The sequence below is a fragment of the Peromyscus maniculatus genome, chromosome 1 (assembly GCF_049852395.1).
Source record: "Peromyscus maniculatus bairdii isolate BWxNUB_F1_BW_parent chromosome 1, HU_Pman_BW_mat_3.1, whole genome shotgun sequence".
Classification (NCBI taxonomy): Eukaryota; Metazoa; Chordata; class Mammalia; order Rodentia; family Cricetidae; genus Peromyscus; species Peromyscus maniculatus.
The window spans coordinates 52,976,050-53,000,012 of NC_134852.1; the positions used below are offsets into that span (position 1 = coordinate 52,976,050).

At 43.3% G+C, this 23,963-nt stretch overlaps 1 protein-coding gene across 1 annotated transcript in view; it reads right to left on the minus strand.

Annotated features, from left to right (window-relative positions):
* Positions 1-375: 375 nt before the first annotated feature.
* Positions 376-23,963, minus strand: part of LOC143274524 (uncharacterized) — a 34,829-nt gene continuing 11,241 nt past the window's right edge. Inside the window, exons 5-6 of the mRNA XM_076577851.1 lie at positions 8,082-8,353; positions 376-7,595 (exon numbers count right to left, since the gene is read on the minus strand). Coding sequence (XP_076433966.1) covers positions 541-7,595; positions 8,082-8,353 — 7,327 coding nt within the window. The 3' untranslated portion in view covers positions 376-540. The remainder of the gene's footprint in view (positions 7,596-8,081; positions 8,354-23,963) is intronic.

Consider the following 23,963-nt stretch of genomic DNA (forward strand, 5'->3'; position numbering starts at 1 on the left):
AATAAACCATTAAACTACTATTTCATTCTATACCCCCATTATGTAGGCAAGAACAGCAAGGCTTAGAGATGTTTAGGAAGTTAGTCAAGGTGCAAGTTTGTGGAGAGACAAAATTAATGGGCTGTCTCTGATTTTTCTATTAATGCTGCATAAATAAATTTCCCAGAGCCCCTAAGGACAATAAATATTAATCAGAGGGAGGGCGAGAAACATGCTAGGACAGACTTAAAGGAAGCAGATACTAGCTCCTGCCCACAGAGGAATGTATGCGCTCCATTAACTGAGAAACAATTGTTCCCCTTAATATAAAAGGTAACCATTTCCACTGGCCACTTTCCTGGAGATTCTAGGCTTGAAGAAAAAGAAAGCAGAGTATTTGTTAAGAATGAGGAACTGGCATTTTATTTCGTACATGGTAGCTGAGTGGAGGTGGGTCCTAGTACAGCCCACTCCTCGACATGGGGAACAAGTCAAGAGGCTTAAAATCTGTGTCCCAGGCTCGTTTCCAGAACGATTTCAGAGTCCTGATAGCAGGCCCTGTTAGTGAGGATGAAGGGGAACGGGGGGCAGTTTTTTGACCAAGTAAGGATTGACTTGAGGTAAGCTTTTCCAGGCGAGTTCTAGGAACCCATACTGGGCAATTCCCACAGGTTGGACGGTATCCACATTGTTCTTCCCAGAGAGGGGTATCACATTCCAGAATTTAAGGGAACCTGCAGGGGCACCAGAGCCACGGCAAAACAGATGGTAGAACAGCCGCTCTCCGGGCACTAGCTTCACGGCCTTGAGAGTCTCTTTGGAGACAAACTCTTGGGACTGGGTCTGTTTTCTCAGTAGCAGGTCCTGCAGCAGCCTCTGGATTCGGGGGGACTTAATCTGGTACAGGTCCATGAGCTGGTAAAACTTTTCCATCCAAGTAGTCATGTCTTTGGCATACCGCTGCTGTAGCATCTGCAAAACATGGTAGAGCGCCACAAACGTCTCCCACGAAGGCAGCGCTTCTCTTTTTTCTGAGATAGGCTTTGTCTTCTCCAATTTGGCCAATATGGGAAACCTGCCTTTTCTCTTAAGAGCCTTGAGTTCCTTTTGATACATCAGGGCCAAAGTTTGTCTGTCTACAGATGCATGGGCCCCTGTGAGGATGTCTCTTTGGTCAGGATAAAAGTGTCGCATCTCAACGTCTTTGAGGGTGTCTGATAACTGCTGCATACGGGCGCTTCTGTGTGACTTATCTAAAAGCTGCCAATGTACAGCCTTTGAGTCTGTAGTCCTACTGGGGATCAGTGATGACACTGGTCCAGGGATAGGTACTATCTTCCTTGCCCTTGAATCTGGGAAGTCCTTGAACATTAAAGCCAGGGCGTTTCTATCCATAAAGGGATAGGCAGCTCCAAGACCATCCCTTCTGGTTGGATAAAGGTGCTCTGTGTCCTTGACAGCAGAGGGATCCCAGCTGAAGGCTTCTGGGGTTTGAGTTTGGGTGGTTGAAATGACCATTGGTTCAGGGATAGAGGATGATGTCTGCCACCGCTCTTCTTTTCTTTTAAACGGAGGGATCACTTTTAAGTGCAGGGGACTAAAAACGTCTTTACGGGGTTGTGATAGACCTGTTCGGTCTACATCTAGGTGCTGAACAATGGTCTTCAGATTGGAAAGCTGTATCCCCTCCCAGTAACTGGGTGAGCAGAAGTCTCTGAGGAGTTGGTGCAGTCGATGGAAACTCTCCCTGGAAAGCTGTTCTCCTGCTTCAAGCCTCCCAAAGGCATCAGTTACCCAGCCCTCATGGGAGATGCTTGCTCCTGCATAGGCTGTGCTTTTATATCTTCCAGGAAACTTTTCAGGAGAGGCCAGGGCAGGAGGTACAACCCGGTCCTTAGTGTCCTCCAGTGGAACAAGCCAACTCGACTTGTCACCTTTAGGTGTCTGTGGTTGTAGGGTAATGGGTAATTCCAACTCTGGTCTCTGGAGCCACTCTGGGATTTGAATCTCTAAGCTAGTTCCTGTGACTTGTAAAAAATCCTTTCTGTCTTTTCCCAAGATCACAATCTCTTGTCTTCCCCGTGAGCTTGTCCTGGGGGGTACCTCAAGAAATTGAGTAGCCCATCTTCCCTTCAGCTCCCTCAGGAATATTTCCTCTTTCTCCCCTGGGGGCACCTGGTGTGGAATTACTAAGTGGCTTTTGTCTGTTAATGTAGAATCTCTCTTTCCATCAAGCAAGCCTTCTTTCTTAAAAAGTATTTTCTGTCCAACTATACCCTCCCTCTCCTCAGCAAGAGCTTCAATTTTCCACCACGGTTTGGGAAAGGCTGCTTTCGATTTCAACACTCTTTCCTTTTTTAAAATCAAGGTGTCTTTAAGTCTCTTCTTTTTCTCCTTCCTCTCCTCTTCTTCCTCCTCCTCTTCCTCCTCACTCAGGCTCTCTTCCTCCTCCTCACTCAGGCTCTCTTCCTCACTGAGACTCAATTCCTCTTCACTGAGGCTCTCCTCTTCACTGAGACTCAATTCCTCCTCACTAGGGCTTTTTTCTCTCAGGCTTTCCTCACTTGGGCTTTTTTCTCTCAGCCTTTTTTCTCTCAGCCTTTTTTCTCTCAGCCTTTTTTCTCTCAGCCTTTCCTCACTTGGGCTTTTTTCTCTCAGCCTTTTTTCTCTCAGGCTTTTTTCTCTCAGCCTTTCCTCACTTGGGCTTTTTTCTCTCATGCTTTTTTCTCTCAGGCTTTCCTCACTTGGGCTTTTTTCTCTCAGCCTTTTTTCTCTCAGGCTTTTTTCTCTCTGGCTTTTTTCTGTCAGGCTTTCCTCACCTGGGCTTTTTTCTCTCATGCTTTTTTCTCTCAGCCTTTTTTCTCTCTGGCTTTTTTCTCTCAGCCTTTTTTCTCTCAGGCTTTCCTCACTTGGGCTTTTTTCTCTTAGGCCTTTTTCTCTCAGGCTTTCCTCACTTGGGCTTTTTTCTCTCAGCCTTTTTTCTCTCAGCCTTTTTTCTCTCAGCCTTTTTTCTCTCAGCCTTTTTTCTCTCAGGCTTTCCTCACTTGGGCTTTTTTCTCTCAGGTCTTTTTCTCTCAGGCTTTCCTCACTTGGGCTTTTTTCTCTTGGGCTTTTTTCTCTCAGCCTTTTTTCTCTCAGGTCTTTTTCTCTCAGCCTTTCCTCACTTGGGCTTTTTGCTCTCAGCCTTTTTTCTCTCAGCTTTTTTTCTCTCAGGTCTTTTTCTCTCAGCCTTTCCTCACTTGGGCTTTTTGCTCTCAGCCTTTTTTCTCTCAGCCTTTTTTCTTTCAGGTCTTTTTCTCTCAGGCTTTCCTCACTTGGGCTTTTTTCTCTCTGGCTTTTTTCTCTCAGCCTTTTTTCTCTCAGGCTTTCCTCACTTGGACTTTTTTCTCTCAGCCTTTTTTCTCTCAGGCTTTCCTCACCTGGGCTTTTTTCTCTTGGGCTTTTTTCTCTCAGCCTTTTATCTCTCAGCCTTTTTTCTCTTGGGCTTTTTTCTCTGAGCCTTTTTTCTCTCAGGCTTTCCTCACTTGGGCTTTTTTCTCTTGGGCTTTTTTCTCTTGGGCCTTTTTCTCTTGGGCCTTTTTCTCTTGGGCTTTTTTCTCTCAGGCTTTTTTCTCTCAGGCTTTTCTCACTCAAACTTTTTTCACTCAAGCTTGCTTCACTCAAGCTTTTTTCTCTCAGGCTTTTCTCACTTGGGCTCTCTTCTTCCACACTAAGAACACCCTTCTCATCTTCCCTGGCCTTGTCCTCCTCCCCAACATGCCCCAACTCTTCTTGGATGAGATGTCCCTCCTCTTCTTCATCTAGGCCCTCCTGTGCACTCAGCTTCTTTTTCTTCTCAGCCAACCTCTTTTCCATTTTCCTTTTTTGGATCAGCCTCCTTTTCCTTTGTTCCTCAGTCAAGTGCTGTAAGTCCTCTTCACTCAAACTGACCTTTCTCTTCAGGTACCTCCTTTTCTTTTTCTTGGGCTCAGCCTCCTCTTCCTCTTCGCCTTCCTCTATCCTCTCCTTTTCCTTCTCCTCCTTAGGCACCCCTGCACTTTCTGGATAAGTTAAGCCTTTCTCCATTTTCTCCTCAGCCCATTCCTCAAAGAGGCAACATCTGACATTGTCCAGCAGCCACTTCAGCTGCATCTTTCCTGGCTTTCTCTCTTCAATGTGCTTGCTGAGCTCTGCTAGCTGCTTTTGCTTTAAGAGCTGTCCCTCCTGGAGCCTCGTCAGCAGTGTCTCTACCTGGGCTCTATCCAGGGAAATCATCTCCTGGTTCTTCCTTAAGAACTTGCAGTCCTCCTCCAACTGGGCTTTCTCGATCAGCCTGTCACCTTCTCGCTTTCTCTCTTTCCCGGCCTGCTTCCTCTCTTCAGTTTTTACCCCCTGTTTCTTAAGAACTTCCCATCCTCGGCCAATAACTCTCATACCAGGGAGCATATGCTCTTCTGCTAGTATGTTTGTCTCCCCCAAAGGCATTGAACCTGCTTCTCTAAGTATCCCAGCCAGGTCCCTCAGCAGTTGCGTCTCTTTCGCCTCTAGTTTTTTCTTGGCACCAGCTTCCATCTCTTTAGGAAGACCCCCACTTTCCACAGCCTGCTCCTTAACTGCCTGCTTTCTTTCCTCTCTGCCTTTTTTCTTATCCTTAACAACATGCCCCCGCTTCATCCTAAAGATATCGGTTAATTTCCTCTCTCCCTGGAACAATTTATCTTGTTTTTTCTTAATTTGTTCTTCTTTTAAGGTTACTTCTGTCTTTTCCTTTCCTAGCCCCATTCTTTCCTTGGCTTTAGCCTGATTTTCCTGTCTCTTTTCCCAGTCTTCTGGGGTCAATATCACTTCCTCTTTTTCCTGGAACCGGCTCTCGAGTTCACCAGCCTGAGGACTCTCCTTTTGTAGCATCACTTTCTCTTCTTCTGGAACCAATTGTTTTTTCTGTTCAATCTCTTTCTCCTCCTCCTGGAACTGACTCTCCTCTTTCTCACTCTGTAGAACTGGTTTCTCTTTTTTCTTGGTTCTCTCTTTTCTTCCTTCAGTTGCTTTCTCCCTTTTCTTTGCCTGTTTCTTTTTTTCTGCAAGCCATTTTTCCTGTATTGTCTCGTCTTCCGGGACTACCATTAATCTCTCCCTTGGCCGCTGTGTTATTTTCACAGGCTCAGGCTCTTCTTCCTCTTTCAGAGTCAGTTGACTTCTTATAATGAATAATCTTTCTTTTTCAGCTCTCCATTTCTCTTCTTCTTTGGCTGCTTCTTTCTGTTTCCTCATTTCCTCCTCTTCCTCCTCTTCCTCCCCTTCCTCCTCTTCCCCTCCCTCTTCCTCCCCCTCCTCCTCCCCCTTCTCCTCTTCCTTTGCTAGCCCCATTTTCTCTTTTTCCCAGAATGCTCTCCTGTCTCCTTCAGTTATCCTTGTATCTTTCAGGGCCCTTCTCTTTCTCCGGTAAGCTTTTCTTCTCCCTTTCCAGGTGGGCCTAACTTTCTTCATTTTTTCGAATTCTCCCTTCTCTCCTAGGTCCAGTCTCTCTCTTTCCTGAGCTAAATGTTTTTTCTCCATGGCTTCCTCTTCCTCTTCCTGCTCTTGTCCCAACTCCTGCTCTGGCCACTCTTCCCACTGTTGTTCATCCTCTTCCCTGACTAGTCTATCAGCTTCTTTTTCTTCTTCTGTAGGCCAATCTTGTGTTTGAGCCAATATATCCTCTTGCTCTGTCAGGCTCTCCCTTTCCAATGCTTCCTCACTTCCTTCCTCAGATGTTTCCTCACTTCCTTCCTCAGATGTTTCCTCACTTTCTTCCTCAGATGTTTCCTCACTTTCTTCCTCAAATGTTTCCTCCTCTTCTGGAGAATATGTTTCCTCCTCACCCTCCTCAGTTCTCTGTTTCTTCTCTTCCTGAGGCTGTAGCCTCCTTTCCTCAACTTGTTCCTCTACATCTGGGATCAGTTGCTTTTCTTCCCCAGGCTCTTCCTCTTCCTTCTCTTCCTCTCCCTGCTTCCTCTTTCTGTGCTTCCTCTCTCTGCGCTTTCTCAGTTGCCTGGCCCTCATGTTCTCCTCATGGGCTTCCATAATCTTTTGCCCATCCCACTTTTTCTTTTCCAGGGCCATCGTTCCTTCTTCTGAGACTGCTTCCTTTTCTTCTTTATGTAGCTTCTTCTCGTGTCTAGGCAGTTCCTTTTCTTCAAGAGCTAACTTCACGTCTTCTGTACTGAACACTTTTTGGGGGAATTCATACATTTCTTTGTCCAGCATCATTGTCTTTTCTGGATGGGTTGGTTTCTTCTCATCCATGATCAGTTTTGTCTTCTTTTCTTTTCTAAGTTGTTTCTTTTCTTTTCTAGTTAGACCTATTTCTTCTTGAAGTAACTTCTGGTCTTCCATAGTTATCAGCTTTTGAGGGGCAGCAGGTGTCTCTTCATCACGTATTAGTGTCTCCTCTGGTTGGGCTATTTCTTCTTGAAGTAACTTCTGGTCTTCCATAGTTAAGAGCTTTTGAGGGGCAGCAGGTGTCTCTTCATCAAGTGTTAATGTCTCCTCTGGGTGGGCTATTTCTTCTTGAAGTGACTTCTGGTCTTCCATAGTTAACAGCTTTTGAGGGGCAGCAGGTGTCTCTTCATCACGTATTAGTGTCTCCTCTGGGTGGGCTGGTTCCTTCTCATCTGGGATTAATTTTATTTTTTCCTTTTTTGTTTCCTCCGGCTTTATCAATCTCATTTTCTCTTCAAGCTTTATCAACTCCTCTTTGTCTCCAACTCTTTCTCCTTTCTGTTTGCCTGGTTTCGTGACCATTGCCTTACTTTTCTTTTTCTCCAAGGGCCAATGACTGTCTGAGACATCCATCATCTTTTTCTTGCCTTTTGGAGAAGATATCTTGTGTTTCTTCAGAAAGCTTATGTCCTTTTGAACTGGCACTGGCACTTCCTCCTTGATAGCTTTTTTAGCCACCTTTCTTCTAGGGACAGATGGTTCCTGCACAACTGCCTTAGGTTCTGATGGCATGGTTCGTGAGACCCTTCTCTCAGGACATATGTCTTGGAAGAGAGCCAAGCTGGGTTTGTCGGTGAGCACCACCTCAGCCAAATCCTGCAGTTCTTTACCCAGGTCCCTTTCCGTGTCTGGATAAGAACTCGCTATTCTTGAAGTGAGAAGGTTGCAGATATCCTCTCGCCAAGACTTCCTGTCTAATCGGCTCATACGCCCGGGGGTCCCCGCCAACCCATGACTCAACTTTTCATATGTCTTCATTGTGTCTTTTTCTGGCTCAGTAGGTGGTAGGAGTCCCTTTTGGACTTCTTTCTTGGGTGTTTCAGCAGCCATCTCTGAAAGACCTTCTTTCAGCTCCTGCTGTGCTACTTTTTCTTTTCTCACTGCTTGTTTCAAAAGCGTTTTAAGGTAAGTTTCTCTTTGCTTAATGGTTGCTTCTCTATCTGTGGCTCCCAGGATGTCCAGGACCTCTTTGACTGCCTTCATCACTACTTCCTGTTTTTCCGTGGTTTGCTCAGAGCTGAGCTCTGGCATTAAGAAAGCATCCTGGATTTCATCTTGAAGGAGTTTCCTAGCCCTTCTTTGTTCAATTGATATCACCGAAGGTCCCTTTTGCAAATCTGCCTTTTTTCTCTTGGACACTTTCATTGTTTTTCTAACTGTGAGATATTGGGAGAAAAATAGTAAGAAAATGTAGCGGTTGTGAGACATTCTGTGATGGTTCAGTGAACTTTGATTAGAGTAATAAAGGCAAGGGGACAAGGCTTTAGAATTTACCAATGCTTACACTCCCCCTACACACCCCAAACAGGGTTTCTCTGTATAATCTTGGCTGTCCTGGAACTTACCCTATAGACCAGGCTGGCCTTGAACTCACAGAGATCAGCCTGCCTCTGCCTCCTGAGTGCTGAGATTGAAGATGTGCACCACTACTTCCCGGCAATGCTCACACTTTTATCCAGGTTCAATATCCTAAAGACAGCTTTGGTAATTGCCGCCGGGTAGACCTTTCTCAAAAATACTGCTTCCTGTGACCAGCCCCTCCCACTTCACTGTTCCCACTTTTTATGTACCTTTGCCTTATTGGCCCTGCCTTAGTAAGTCTGGCCTCAAGGAGGTCCCACACATCATCACCCCATACATACCAATCTTTCTGGTCTTTTCTTGAACACGTTTCTTTCTTTTCTTCAGTCCATCAATCTTTTCAGATTCTGACAAAGGTATAAATGCTTGTTCTGCGACTGTCTCAAGTTCCTCAAGGGTCACCGAATCAAAGGAAAAACGGAGTGAACTGCCTCTGTGCGACAAGGTCAGGTCTTCATTTAACCGCTCCTTCACATGAGAGATCAAGTAATCTATGTCGCTAGCTTGAATACTCAGCAGATGGCTTAGAGAGATATCATCAACTATTTCTTGCCTACAAAATAATGAGGAAAGGAAGACAACACTGAGCAAGGGACAAGACAAAATTTAAAGAGGGACAGAGCTGGTGGTGGTGGCAGTGGCTGCAGTGGTAGAGGCAGTGCACACCTTTAATCCAGCACTCAGGAGGCAGAGGTAGTCGGGTCTCTGTGAGTTCAAGGCCAGCCTGGTCTACATAGCGAGATCCTGCTCAAAGGGAAGGAAGGAAGGAAGGAAGGAAGGAAGGAAGGAAGGAAGGAAGGAAGGGGGAGGGAGGAGGGAGGGAGGGAAGGAGGAGGGAGGGAGGGAGGGAGGGAGGGAGGGAGGGAGGAAGGAAGGAAGGAAGAGATGAAAGAAGAGAGGGAGGGAAGAAGAGAGGGAGGGAGGGAGGGAAGGAAGGAAAGGGAAAAAAGTGATGGGAGAGATGATTCAATATTTCAGTGTTAAGTGCACTGGCTGTTCTTCCAGAAGACCTGAGTTTGGTTCCCTGAACCCACATGGTGGCTTACAATGCCTGTGACTCCAGCTCCAGGGGATCAATGCCTCCTGCTGGTCTCTGCAGGCACTGCACACACATGGTACATATACATACATGCAGGTAAAACACACATAAAAAAATAAATCTTTAAAAACATTTTGTTTTGGTTTTTTGAAACAAGGTTTCTCAGTATAACAGCCCTGGCTGTCCAGGAACTCTCTCTGTAGACCAGGCTGGCCTTGAACTCATAGAGATCCATCTACTTCTGCCTCCCAAGTGCTGCACTTAAAGGCATGTGCCACCACCAGCTGACCTGAAAACATTTTTAGAATAAACAAGAGAAAGAGAACCAGGCTGGCCTTGAACTCACAGGAAATTAAAGGAAATAGAAGAGGAAATAAAGGAGAAGGAAAATTATAAAGCACAATGGAAGAGGCAGGGATAAAGTCATTTAAAGCAGACTAGACCAAAGTAGAACATAGAGAAAGAAGAAAGAGGAGTAAATGGAAAGAAAAATATCCTTTTGGCCCCAGAAGAAATCTGGAAAAGAGATCTTTTTAACCCTTGAAGCCACCCAGGCAAAGCAGTAAAAGAAAAGAGAAGAATGCAGAGTTGATTGTTTTGTTGGTGGTGGTTTGTTTTGTTTTGTTTTAATTTTTAGAAGGTCTTGCTATGTGGTACAGGCTGGACTAAAAGTAACCCAGTTTGGCCTCAAATGTGATCCTTCTGCTCAGGCTCTTAATTGCAGTACCATATCTGGCTTAAGAGAGTTCCAGTAATTTATAATTTATTGTTGTGGTTGCATTTCTTTGGTTGGTTGCAAAGGTTTTTTTGGGGAGAAGGGTTTTTTGGGTTTTTTTTTTTTTTTTGAGACAAGGTCTCATGAACTCCAGATCCTCCTGCCTGTGCCTGCCAAGTGTTGGGATTCCAAGCATGGTTTAGGAGTTCAAGTTTGAATGCCTGTTCCTTCATAATTCCTGACAGCAGGAGTGTGATAAGGCTCACCTCAGACAACTGAAGTATAACCTAATGCTTGGGGTGTAGTCCATAACCAGTCCAAAGGGTGGATGGAGTAGTGCAGAAAACCACATAAGACTTCCTCTGGAGAAAATGCTTACTGGTGTCTGTCAGACTCACACCCTCAAACTTCAACATGCCATAGAGCAGGCCCTTCCATGATCTCTGGGTTTCTGAGGCTTAAGCCTTTATTGGTGGTACCCACCATTCTCTTTCTCCACCACCACCCCCTCAATCTTTGGCTCTTTTTGAGGTGGTATCTTGATGTCAAATTCTTTATCCAGCTGCTTGAGCCTCCCAAAGGCAGGATTACAAAGCACTACCCCCATGCCCAGCTTGAGTAATTCATCTTGAAATGTGAATAAACAAAGGTAATCAAAAGCACTGGCTGCTTTTATAGATGACCTGGCTTCAGTTTCTAGCACCCACATGGTGGCTCACAACCATCTAGAAAATGTAGTTCCAGAGGGTTAGACACCCTTTTCTGGCCTCCATAGGCACCAAGCATTCATGTGATACACACACATTAATGCATGAAAAGCACTCATATGCCGGGAGGTGGTGGTGCACACCTTTAATCCCAGCACTCGGGGTGCAGAGGCAGGCAGATCTCTGTGAGTTTGAGGCCAGCCTTGTCTACAAAGCAAGTTCCAGGAAAGGCGCAAAGCTACACAGAGAGACTCTGTCTCAAAAAACTCAAAAAAAAAAATCATGTGATACACACACATACATGCGTGAAAAGCACTCATACACATAAATAAATCTTTGAAAGAATAAGGCTGCCCGTCTGACAGTGATTGAGGAGTATCCAGAGGGCTTGATGTCATTTGCCTACAAGATTTCATTCATGAATTTGCCTTCCCAAGTTGGTATTTTCAAGAGCTCCCCTGGTTTTTCTGCTTTTCCCAGATCTCTGTGACCCATCATGTCACCAGGAATGAGTGGGCTTCCTCAAGGAGAGGGGCTAATCTAGCTGTCAGGGTAAATGCATCTATTTGTCCATCCAAATCCAGATTTTTTTTCTGAAAGCACAATACATTGAGAGTGTGTATTTTGGTTTTTGGAATTATCTATCTTTAGAGAAAAAAATGATTATTTATTACATTTTTTCCTGTATGTACCTGTGTCATGGTGCATGTGTGGAGGTCAAGAAACAACTTTGGGGAGTCGGTTCTCAACTTCCACCATGTGGGTCCTTGTGTACAGTTCCTCAGGCTTGTCAGGAGCCACCTTTACCTCTGAGTCATCTCACCAGCTGTGGTGGTTTGAAAGACAATGGCCCCAAAGGGAATGGCACTATTAGAAGGTGTGGCCTTGTTGGAGGAAGTGTGTCACTGTAGAGGTGGGCTTTGAGGTCTCCTATGCTCAAGATACCACCCGTTGCCTGCACAAGATGTAGAACTCTCAGCTACCTCTCCAGCACCATGTCTGCCTGCACAACGCCATGTCCCACCATGATAACAAACTGAATCTCTGAACTATAAGCCACCCCAATTAAATATTTTCAATTATAAGAGTTGCCATGGTCATGGTGTCTCTTTACAGCAATAGAAACTCTAAGACACCAGCCCAAATTTTTATTATCTATCTGTCTGTCTGTCTGTCTGTCCGTCCGTCCGTCCATCCATCCATCCATCCATCCATCCATCTATCTATCCATTTATCTACCTACCTATCTACCTACTATCTTTTTATTTTTGTCTTCAGAAAGTAGAGGGAAAGGGAAAATGGTAGGTTATGATCTGTGAGGCACCACACACGATAGTGCAGTTCCAGAGTGACGTTTCACTGCATGCCACCACTGCCTCTGAAATCAACACATACCATGAAGGAGTCATCTTATGTGGTCATATCTTCTATCTTGGGGGTTAATATCAGCAAGCGAGTAATGAAAGTACAAGTCTAAGGCTCCCTAAGACACTTGAGCCATTGGATGCCCTTGAAACTGGGAATTCCCAGAGTCTTGTTTTAAAGATTTGAACTACAGTTACAGAGAAGAGCATAGAGTTCTTGTGTTCTTGCACAATACAAAACCTTGCACCGTGCAGGGTTTCTAATGTGGTGGACTGTGTCCTAACTGCTCATTGTTGGTTTTGCACATGCTCAGACTTGCCTACCTCTGAAAGGTAGCTGATGGCATTCATGTCCTTGCCTGCAACAAATTCAGTCCTTTTTTTCTAGCTCAGAAGTTAAGAAAAGAAGTCCATGAAAACATGCATATTCAGATTTTTGCTTGGCATTTCCAGGTGTTTGTAGACCCCTTCTTGTATTCAGAGTTCCAGTGCTGATTAGCATTGAATAACAAAGCCCTGATCTAGCTTGTCGTATCTGGTTCTATGACCTATAGAAGACTGAAGCTTGTCCTGTAAACGGTTTCCTGTTAAGAAGAGAGTGACAAGGGGATGCTGAAGAGATGATTCAGCAGTTAAGGACACTTACTGCTTTTGCAAGGGACCTGGGTTTGGTTCCCAGCTTCCCTGCGATGGTTCACAACCACCTGTGACTTCAGTTCAGTTCACCCTTGTAGTGTAGAAGAGCCAGCCAAAGAAACACACCCTGCCCCTGAAACCAGAGCCAAAGAAACACACCCTGCCCCTGAAACCAGAGCCAGCCAAAGAAATACACCCTGCCCCTGAAACCAGAGCCAAAGAAACACACCCTGCCCCTGAAACCAGAGCCAGCCAAAGAAATACACCCTGCCCCTGAAACCAGAGCCAGTGAAAGAAACACACCCTGCCCCTGAAACCAGAACCAAAGAAACACACCCTGCCCCTGAAACCAGAGCCAGCCAAAGAAATACACCCTGCCCCTGAAACCAGAGCCAGTGAAAGAAACACACCCTGCCCCTGAAACCAGAGCCAGTGAAAGAAACACACCCAGCCCCTGAAACCAGAGCCAGTGAAAGAAACACACCCTGCCCCTGAAACCAGAGCCAAAGAAACACACCCTGCCCCTGAAACCAGAGCCAGTGAAAGAAACACACCCTGCCCCTGAAACCAGAGCCAAAGAAACACACCCTGGCCCCAAGACCAGAGCCAGTGAAAGAAACACACCCTGCCCCTGAAACCAGAGGCAGCCAAAGAAACACACCCTGCCCCTGAAATCAGAGCCAGTGAAAGAAACACACCCAGCCCCTGTAACCAGAGCCAGTGAAAGAAACACACCCTGCCCCTGAAACCAGAGCCAAAGAAACACACTTTGGCTCTGAAACCAGAGATAAAGAAACACAGTCTGCCCTTGACCAACTGAGCATGAAACCAACCAATCCCTCAGCAGGAAAATCAATCAATCTCTGAGCACAAAACCAACTAATCCCTGAGCACAAAATCCAGTCAATCTCTGAGCTTGTCCAAGCACAGGCATTAAAATCCAACCAATTCTCACCCTGAAAACCTTCACCTTGGAAAAACCCCAACCCTAAAGAGCCTGATATAAGTCCTGCACCTGTTCAGTTGAGAGCTGCCTTTTACACCCTGGCAGAGGCAGCCACTCTGATTCCTCCTTCCCAGTAAATCTCTTGAATGAGTTTTGGGTGAAGACCTTTTGCCGGAGTGGAGCAGAGCAGAGAGGTAACAACTTTCGCTGAAGCAGGAGCAGAATTGCTACATCCCTGAGAGGGAACCCCTTAGCAGAGTGGAGTTGTAACTCTTGGACACGGGGGAGATGGAGGAGGGGGGTCATCCCTCACCAGAACAGAGCTGTAGGTATTGTGTGGCTTCCAACAGCCAGGATACCTTTCCCTTCAGAGCTGTAGGTACAGCCTGGTTTCCAACGGCCAGGATACTTTTCCCTTCAGAGCTGGAACACTTACAGGTATAGCCTGACTTCTGATAGCCGGGATACCTTTCCCTCCAGAGCTGTAGCATTACAACCCTCCTTTGACCTCCGTGGGCAGCAGGTATACACACACACACACACACACACACACACACACACACACACACACACACACCGTGTACATACATAAATGCAAGCTCTATCATTGGAGGTTCCACCGAGATTTTGGGGTAACCCCAGACCCCCCACTCTGCCAGTTGGAGGTAAAAACGAGCTCGATCTATGTTTTATGTTATTGTGTTCTTGTCCTTTGTCTGGTTTTGGCATCTGTATTCTGTACCTGCACAGGTGCACAGGACCTGTTATCCAGGACCTGTGAGGGGAGCAGATGTGCTCATACATCCCCGGTTCCCCACTCTGGAGGTCATCTGGAGGAAGGAGACAGACCCAGTGTCTCTCCTTCCCAGGGGGAGGAGGAGGGAGGGAGGCTGTTCGCAGCCACTCACATTTGAATTTGTACTTTCGGTTTGTTGCCAAATCAACCACTGCGCAGACTGTGTCTGTCCATTTTGTGTTTTATCTGTCTTTGTCTGTCTGTACCGCTTTTTCCCTCTCCATGGGGCAACAACTAACTACCCCCCTAAGTCTGACTTTAGATAACTGGAGAGATGTCCTCGCCCGGGCTCACAACGCCTCTCTGGATGTCAAGAAAAAGAAATGGATCACCTTCTGTTCCTCGGAATGGCCGGCCTTTGGGGTTGGCTGGCCGGGGGATGGGACTTTTAACACTGATATCATTTCGCAGGTGGAGGCTCGGATCTTTGACCAAGGACCACACGGACACCCAGATCGAGTGCCTTATATTTCGGTCTGGGAGAGTTTAGCCAGAGAACCACCTGTCTGGGTGAAGCTGTTCCTCACCGCTTCACCTGCCCCAGCAACGCTGGGGCCCAGACCCCCACCTCTCCCTTCTCAAAGCCCCCCGACCATTTCCCAGTTCTACCTCCTCCCTTTACCCTCTTAAGGAAATCCAGCGTGAAGAATCTAAAGAAAAGAAACCCCTGGTCTTTCCAGAGGACCAGGGAGATCTACTCATGATGGAATCACCTCCCCCCACCCTATGCTGATCCATCGACACAAGGAAAGGAATCCTCTAAAATGGCTGCAGAGGCGAACTCTCCCAGCAGAAAACACTCTCCCTGCCGGGATCCCTCCCCTCCCGCTAGCAGCCGCCTCCACTCCCGCCATGATAGGACTGGGAGGCGGGAGACACTGGGACATCACAGGTTTTTCCCCTCTGCTCGGGGGCGGGCAAACCCAATACTGGCACGGACTAACCAAACTCCCCTATTGCTTCCTTGCTCTCTCTCTGACCAGAGCGCAGGTGGCAGGCAACTGAAAGCTCGGCAATGAGTCCTGCAGGCAACGGCTGCACAGCTGCTACTTCGGGGACCCAGGGCACCGCTAAGAGGGCTAGGCAGCCTGTGAGCATCACGGGGCCTGGATGCAGCGGGTTCAGGGGCCCCAGCTCACTCAGAAAGCTGTGGCATAGAGGCTTGGCTGCATGGGAACTGGGCATTGCCGTGTGCTAGGGCTGGCTGTGAGCACTGTGGGGCCCAGATATGGCCGGCAGGTTCTGACTGGGCTCCCATGTGGACACAGGGCAGAGCTGGCAGGAGCCAGCTGGAGCCTCGAGGAGCTCAGAGTGTGGGGGCTGGTGGAGAACTAACTGCCCTTCCAGGGTCACAGCTGAGGAGGAGTGGCCTACAGGTCTGTGGGCCCAGCCAGGGCATGGAATCACTTTCAGTCTGCCGCTCTCATGTACTTGAAAATCTGAGATTAACAGCAATTTTTTGTCCCCATGGTGCATGCCTTCCTATCCTCTTCATCTCCTATGCTTTTGGGTGGGGCTCCCAAGACCTGCCCTGGGGCTAAAACTTGATCAGGGTCTGGCTTCAAGAATAGAATGTCACTCCCTATATGAGGCTAACCAACAGTTTCTTGTCTGTGGTACAGTGTTGATGCAAATTTAGATTTATTCTTGTTATGATATATGCATGTATTTCTGTTCTTGTTTAAAATATTGTAACTTTACAATATATTCTAGATTACTGAGGGGAATCACAAGAAAGACTTTGGTATGGAAGGTTATAGAAGGTCAGTAAACTGTTTGTTATGGTTTCTTATACCTGCAAATACTGAATTTGAAGGTTAATTCTGGTTGGTTTTCATCTTTAAAATGGCTAATGATTCTGCAAACTGCTTATGTGTGTATATGGACAGGTATGTGACTTGGAAATGTAAGCAAGCTTTAACTGTATGTATGTATGTAACTTGGATCCAACTATATGTATGTATGCAAATGCAAATAATTATTATTTTTAAAAAGGTACTTTATTATTGATATTACAGAAGACATTTGAGCTTCAACTTAAAAGCATTGTTTTTAATAGTCATGAGTAATCAAGTTTCTTTTTAATTGTAGTCAGGGTGAATAAGTACTGATATAATATTACAGGGATAAGTTTACTCATTTACTCTGTCCCTTGCATATGTTTTCAGGGTTGAGCTTGAAACAAGTAATTAGAAACAAAGTTTGTCTATTCAGATACCTGGACAGCCCTCATAATTCAGAGATCTGCAAAATATGGCATTTAAATGTTGATCTAAAAGCTTATTATATCAGACAGACTCCCAGATCCTAGCAGTGACCCAAGGTCTCCAAAGAAGATTACATATGAGGCACCACAACGTCTCTGCCTGGATTATGACAACGCTGACCACAGGGCAAGATGCCCCAATGCAACGCCTGCCACCAGGACCCAGCCCAGACTGTGGACAAGCAGTAGGACACTAAAATTGATTGCACCCTTTTGCCTGGTCAAGGTCAGTCTTCTGTGTCCCTATTCCACAGGAAAAATACTCTGCCTTATGGTCCTGATGGTGGAAGAAGATTGATGCTGTTCTGACTGGTGTCTCCAATGCTATGGAGACCTGGGTAGGGATTGGTCCCTGTAATTTATGAGATTGGAAGCTTCTTGGTCTGCACTCAGATATATCCTTCTCAGATCTCTGACAGTACTGATGGCTAGGCTAGCTCTAACTTTGTCAGCATGGCAGCATCAGACAACCAGATCCTTCTACAAGGCCATAGCTAGCTTATTAGCTCACTTTTAAGAAAATGTTCTAAGATATAAAAGTTTAAATAAGTCATAAAGGTTCAGATATGAGTCTAAAATAAGATATGTTTCAGATTACTCTTGTGTTCTATGGTTCAGAGCTTAACATTTAGGAGTCCTGATGAGTTGGTAGAGCAATGACTACTTACTGTTCAGTCACAAGCTCAACATTTTAGATTTTGTTTTAGATGTCATCTACCTAAAAGTGCTTCTCACCAGGCCAAAAATCTCTGTCCAATTTATACCTGGATTTCTGGACAGAAAAAAAAATGTCCAAATCTGTAGTTCTTATTGGGACTCAAAGATATGAGTCCACTTCTGCTGTTTTACCTGCTTTGTCTACAATATGGATTTCAGTACAGATTGGTAATACTAATGTATCTAAACCTTTTATGTCATTTTGTAAGTAGGACTCAAAGGATCAAAAGAGTCATAAAAACCTAGACCCACTTCACAGAGGTTGAAATGACCCCAGATGAATATTCCTAAAGATGATATTTTCCTCTCCTGGTCTTGGGACTACTACTTTTCCCATTACTAAGGGTATGGACCTAAGGGTTCCAAATAAGTTAATAAATTTTAATGTCTGTTCCTAGTTTAAATTTGTCTCAACAGATTTCTACTTGGCTGGCAGACACCGCCAAGTTTCAGTTGCTGACTCCACTGCTCCAGACAACTGTGGGCTCCGGACTTGCTAAAGTCTAACATGGACCAGCCCAGCTAACATGATTTTTCTCTTCTGACAAATGCCCCCTGCCCAGTCTTTGACTAGCTTTTCAGCCTTTTGTGGGGGACCCTGACAACGGTGCCCCAATGCCAGCTCAAAGAAGTTCCAGAAGAGAATACATAGTCCCATGTTCCCTGTTCAGAAAAGGCTGAAATGCTGGGTCAAAAGAAAACTCCCTGGCATAGAGACAAGATGGCTAACTATACATGGACTATGCATGGCCATTACAGGCCATGAGTTACTAGAATAGGCCATGAGTTACTAAATTCCAGAAACCAGGAAGTGTAATACCATAATTTTAAGATTAAAATTTGCCAAAAGGAAATGGGGGAATGAAAGACCCTAACTCTTCAGGCTTACACCCCCCAAGCCCCAGGAGAATGAGGAACAAAAAAAGCTAGTTCCAAGAGCAACCTGACTCAGCAATTACTCAACTACCCCCCTGCCACAATGTAACAATATTTCTATTAAGAAATGCTCTCAACTGTGACTGGGATAATTGCAAGTGTTCCAGGAAGGACCACTGTAACCTTTGTGTAAACTTCACTCCCACCCTGATACCCACCCCCTTGAGGTTTTGGGAAGAATGTGCATGTGGATGTGACTGTACCCACTTTGTGATCACTCTGTGATCAGACCATGATCTTATGAAATTAGCCTCTGGACATAAATCAATCAAAACGAAATTGTATGGGAATTGTAATCTTGTGGCTTTTGTGGGTTTTCCTTTAAAAGCACCTGTGTGGCTGCAGTGTGATGCGACTCTTGCCCTCAGGACAAGAGTTGCCCAACTGTACAGCCACTTCAATAAGCCTCATGCTGTTTGCATCAACTGGACCAGAGTCTGGGTTCTTGGGGCGCCCACTTGAGATGGTAGACCCCTATATTTTAGGGTCTATCAGTTCAAAAGTGGAAATGTTAAATGAAGGGGTAACAAACTTATCTGGGATTGACATGTTAAATAGAATTATTAGTTTGGTAATTCATATTTTATCTTTTAAAAAATGGTTTGATATCTGTACCAAATATGAAAAATTGACTGATAAGATACAAGCCTTAGAAAGACCTACTAATGAAACTAATAAAAATGTTTACAGAGACAGAGGACTTTAGAGCAGAACCTACTATAAAAGTGCATGATGAAACTGAAGAGGAACGGCCCAAGGTTATTAGAAAACCAACCTTAGTTTATCCAGTTACCATACAAGAACAATCACCAGATGATAGACACCCAAGGCTATGCAGAAGTTAGCTGAAATCCTGTAGAAATGTTAGATTTGAGGAGATTTAAGGAAGCATTTGTTTCATATGGTATACATTCACCCTTTGTGAAGCAAATGTTAAATTCATGGACAACTCGGAATAGAATTATCCCCCAAGACAATATTGGAACTGGTCCTCAGTTACAATGGAGAACATGGTGGAAAGAGGAACCTAGGGTCATAGGACAATGAAATAGAGCTAAAGGAATTGGTATTTCCCAGGACCAGTTTCTCAGTGGAGACCAGAATGCTGATTTGCAGAGACAGTTTAGATTTGATGGTCACACCTTGGCCCTATGCTGTAACACGGCTTCAAATGCTTGGGACAAGGTTAAAGAATCAGGAAAGTGGACCAAGTCATTAACTAAAATTATACAAGACCCCAAAGAAGCTTTCACTGATTTTTTTTTTGCAAAGATTGACTTCAGCTATAAATAGAATAATATCAGATCCAGAAGTTAGACAAATATTAATTGAATCTTTGGCTTTTGAAAATGCTAATTCAAAATGCAAAAGGGTGATTAGACTTTTAAAGTCAAGATCAGCACCCATAGATGAGTGGAACCAAAATACAGCTGATATTGGATCTCACACTTATGACAGGAGAAGTGATTTCTAAATATTTTAAGAAAAATGAAAAGGTCAGATGTTTTATTTGTAGTAAACAAGGTCATCTGAAAAGGGATGATAGGCAAGGCATTCCAAGAAACAACTTTTTTTTCTAGAAATAATTCAAACAGGAGACCCCAGCCTCCTGGAGTATGCAGAAGGTACGGCAAAGGCCAGCATTGTACTAATGAATGCAGATCAACAATGGACAAGCAAGGTAAACCTTTAACATTGGGAAATGCTCTGGGGGGCCTCTCACACGCCCTCATGTCAAATTTGATTCAATCACTTCCTGTTATCATGGGAGAAACTCTTCCACAGAGCAATTAAAGGACCTAATGCCTGTTGTTAAAAACCAATACTGAGCCTGGCAGCAGTGGGGCACGCCTTTAATCCCATCACTCAGGAGGGAGAGCCAGGCAGATCTCTGTGAGTTTGAAGCCAGCCTGGTCTACAGAGTGAGATCCAGGACAGCAATCAAAACTACACAGAGAAACCCTGCCTCAAAAAATAAACAACCAATACTGTTCTAGATAACAGAAAAGCTCCAATAGATAAAATTTTCAGGAGAGACCATAAAACAAGTATTTTGGTAAACTTCTATAAATGATCAAAGACCAAAACTAAAAATATGAATAAATGGCAGCTGGCTGCCATTGTAATTGAAGGTTTGGTTGATAGAGGCATGGATGTAACAATCATTTCACCAAAATCTTGGCATCCAGATTGGCCTCTTCAGAAGGTAAGTATTCAGCCTATAGGGGCTGGAAATTTATCTCAAGTAAAACAAAGTCCAAGATGGGTCCAATGTATAGGGTCAGAAGAAAAGGTAGATAAATTAAAGCCATATGTGGGACATGGTTTGTTACAATAGAAAACACAGATTAACACACTCCAATCTCAGAATCAAACCATAAAATAAAGGATACTTCAGAGAGAAACATCAAAAGTTATTATCAAAAACAGTCACCAACCTTTCAGGTTGTACATAGCAGTGCACAACCATTGTTGAGCTTTCAAAGATACCAACAGCCCTACCTTTAACATGGTTAACTGACACTAGGTGGTGGTGCACGCCGTTAATCCCAGTACTCGAAGGCAGAGGCAGGCAGATCTTTGTGATTTCAAGGCCAGTTTGGTCTACAGAGCAAGTTCTAGGACAGCTAGGGTTACACAGAGCAATACTGTTTTGACAAAACAAAACAAAACAAAAAAAACAGTTAACTGACAAACCTGTCTGGGTAGAACAATGGACTTTAACATCAGAAAAATTATAGGCATTAGAACAGCTGATACAGGAGCAGCTAAATGCTGAACATATTGAAGAATCGACCAGTCCTTGGAATTCTTCTGTATTTGTCATTAAAAAGAAATCTGGAAAATGGAGAATAGTAACAGATCTAAGAACTATTATTGAGGTGATTCAGCCAATGGGCTCTTTACAGCCTGGAATTCCCTTGCCTTCTCTATTGCATAAAGAATGGTCTATTATAGTGATTGATTTAAAAGACTGCCTTTTTACTATACCTTTACAAGAACAGAAAAGAAAAAAAACTTACCTTCACAGTGCCTACTTATAATAATTCCCAGCCTGTGAAAAGGTATCAATGGAATGTTCTTCCACAATAGATGTTAAACAGCCCCACTTTGTGCCAATATTTTATATAACAGCCACTGGAATTAATTTGTAAAAAGTCTCCTCACTCTATAATTTACTGTTATATAGATGATATCTTCCTAGCTGATTCAGACACAGATACCTTAAAAAAATGTTTGAAGAAGTAAAGAAAATTTTGCCTTATTGGGAATTACAAACTGCTCCTGAATAAATACAAAGAGGAGATTCTATTAATAATCTAGGGTATGATAGGTTTACAAAAAATTCAACCACAGAAAGTATAAATCAGGAGAGATCTTAATGATTTTTAAAAATTGCTGGGAGATATAAACTGGCTACATCTCACAATTGGATTAACAATTCAAGAACTAAGTAATTTATTTCAAACCTTACATGATGATATGGACCTAAATGGTCCAAGAAAACTATCAGCTGAGGCTAAGAGAGAATCGGCTTTGGTAGGAGAGAGATTACAGGCTGCACATGTGGGTCACTTGGCTCCAGAGCCTGATTGTATCTTGGTCTTACTACCTTCTGTGCATTCTGCTACACAAATTCTTATGCAGAGAGAAGATAATATCTTAGAATGGATATTTTTACCATAAAAACAGAGTAAAAAATTAAAGAACCATATAAAAAAGGTTTCTGAATTGACTCTGAAAGGAAAATTGAAACTTCATCAATGAACAGAAATAGACTGATCAGAAATTGTGGTACCTTTTACTAATGTTAAAATTGCTTCATTGTGGGCAGAAAATGAACATTGGGAAATAGCTTGCAGTAATTAGTAATTTTGGGAGAGAGATTAGCAACAAATATTCCAAAAGTAAGAGATTTCAGTTTATAAAGAGAACTAATTGGATCCTCCTCACATTGTACAGGGAACATCAATTTCTGGAGCCCCTACATTCTATATTGATACAAACAAATTAGAAAAGGCAGGTTATAAGTCAGGAAATTTAAGTAAAGTAGCTCAAAGCACTAATGATTCTGTTCAAAAGTCAGAATTAAATGCTATACTCATGGTATTATTACATTTTCCAGAATCTTAACATAATGAACATAGTTACTGACCCTGAATATGCAGAAAGAATTGTTTTAAATATTGAAATCACTGAACTTATTCCAGATGATTTGGAATTAACTTTGTTATTTATTCAATTGTAAGAAATAATCAAAAATAAAAATTTTTCTCTTGTATATAACACATATCAGATTCCACATGGGTCTACCAGGCCCTCTAGTACAAGGTAATAATGAAATTGATCAGATATTGGTAGCAAATATGCTAGAAATCTCAGAATTTCATAAGGAACATCATGTTAATAGCAAAGTTTTGAAGAAAGATTTTTCCATCACCTGGCAACAAGCCAAGGAAATTATAAGGAAATGTCCTACTTGTTCTTTGTATAACCAAACTCTACTACTTCCAGGATGTAACCCAAAGGGTACTCAAATAAATGAAATTTGGCAAATTGATGTGTTTCATTTTGTGGAGTTTGGAAAATTAATGTGCACCATACCATAGATACATATTCAGGATTTCAAGGGGCAACTGCTTTGAATTCTGAAAAGGACGATTACACATTTTTTAGAAGTTGTGGCCATTATGGGGCTATCTATACAAATTAAGACTGATAATGCTCCAGTATATGTTTTTAGTAAAATGAAACAGTTTTTGCATATTACAACATAAAGCATATTACAGATATACCACATAACACTACTGGACAAGCAGTTATAGAAAGATTTAATTGCACTTTAAAATATATGATTAATAAACAAAAAGGGGTAATAAAGACTCCCAGAGGTAGATTGCACAATGCTTAATTAACTTTAAAATTTTTAAATGCTAATGAGAAAGGAACAACAGCTGCAAAGAGACACTAGGTAGTAGAAAAAAACTGCTGAATTAAATCAGCCTATATACTTTAAAGATGTGTTGACCTCAGAATGTAAACCAGGATATGTGTTACATTGGGGAGGAGGTTTTGCTTTTGTTTCTACGGAAGAAGAAAAGCTATGGATACCATAATGATTGATAAAGATTAAATTCAAACAGGAGAGACCTCTTGAATAGGAGAGGCAGTAGTTCATCAAACAACTCCGTCATTCAGTCCAAACTAACTTATGAGACTAACAAATGCCTTTCATTTGATCAGCTATAACATACTAAAAAAGGGAACTCCCCAAAGTTAGGGTTGGGGCAAGGTTTTGTTTTTGTCTTTCCAGAAGAATAAAAGAATCCAACTAAGGAAACTAAAGACCACTAGACAAATGAGATATTTGAAGGATGAATCATCAAGAGAAAATGTCCCAAGAAAAAGAATAAATTGGCCTAATGGTATAGCACACTTCCAACAGGATAAAATTTCATAGATCTTCTAAAATGTTTGTTTTTGCTATTCTCTACAGACATATAAGGCAAATGGTTTTGTTGTAGTCACAGTTCAATTAAAAATTAAAACTAGGACTGGAGAGATGGCTCAGAGGTTAAGAGCATTGGCTGTTCTTCCAGAGGTCCTGAGTTCAATTCCCAGCAACCACATGGTGGCTCACAACTATCTGTAATGAGATCTGGTGCCCTCTTCTGGCCTGCAGGCATACATGCAGACAGAACACTGTATACATAATAAATAAATAAATTTTAAAAAATTAAAACTAGCATTGGAGCTAGAGTGTGATTCTCTCTTTCTCTAAACTCAAGCATGCTTGTTAAAGAAAAATCCAAAACCTCTATCTCATGTCAGATGAGGTACCTGGTATGGGACAGAAGGAAACCAAAATTAATGGACTGTTCTATTGCCACTAATCTCATAATCCTTTGGTTTTATTTTGATTCTTTAACACTTTTCTTATGGTATAAATATTATCTCAAAATGTATGAGATTATATGTATATATACTTTCTGTCATGATATTAATGGTCATATAGAGTATTAAATAATTCTAGAAACAGG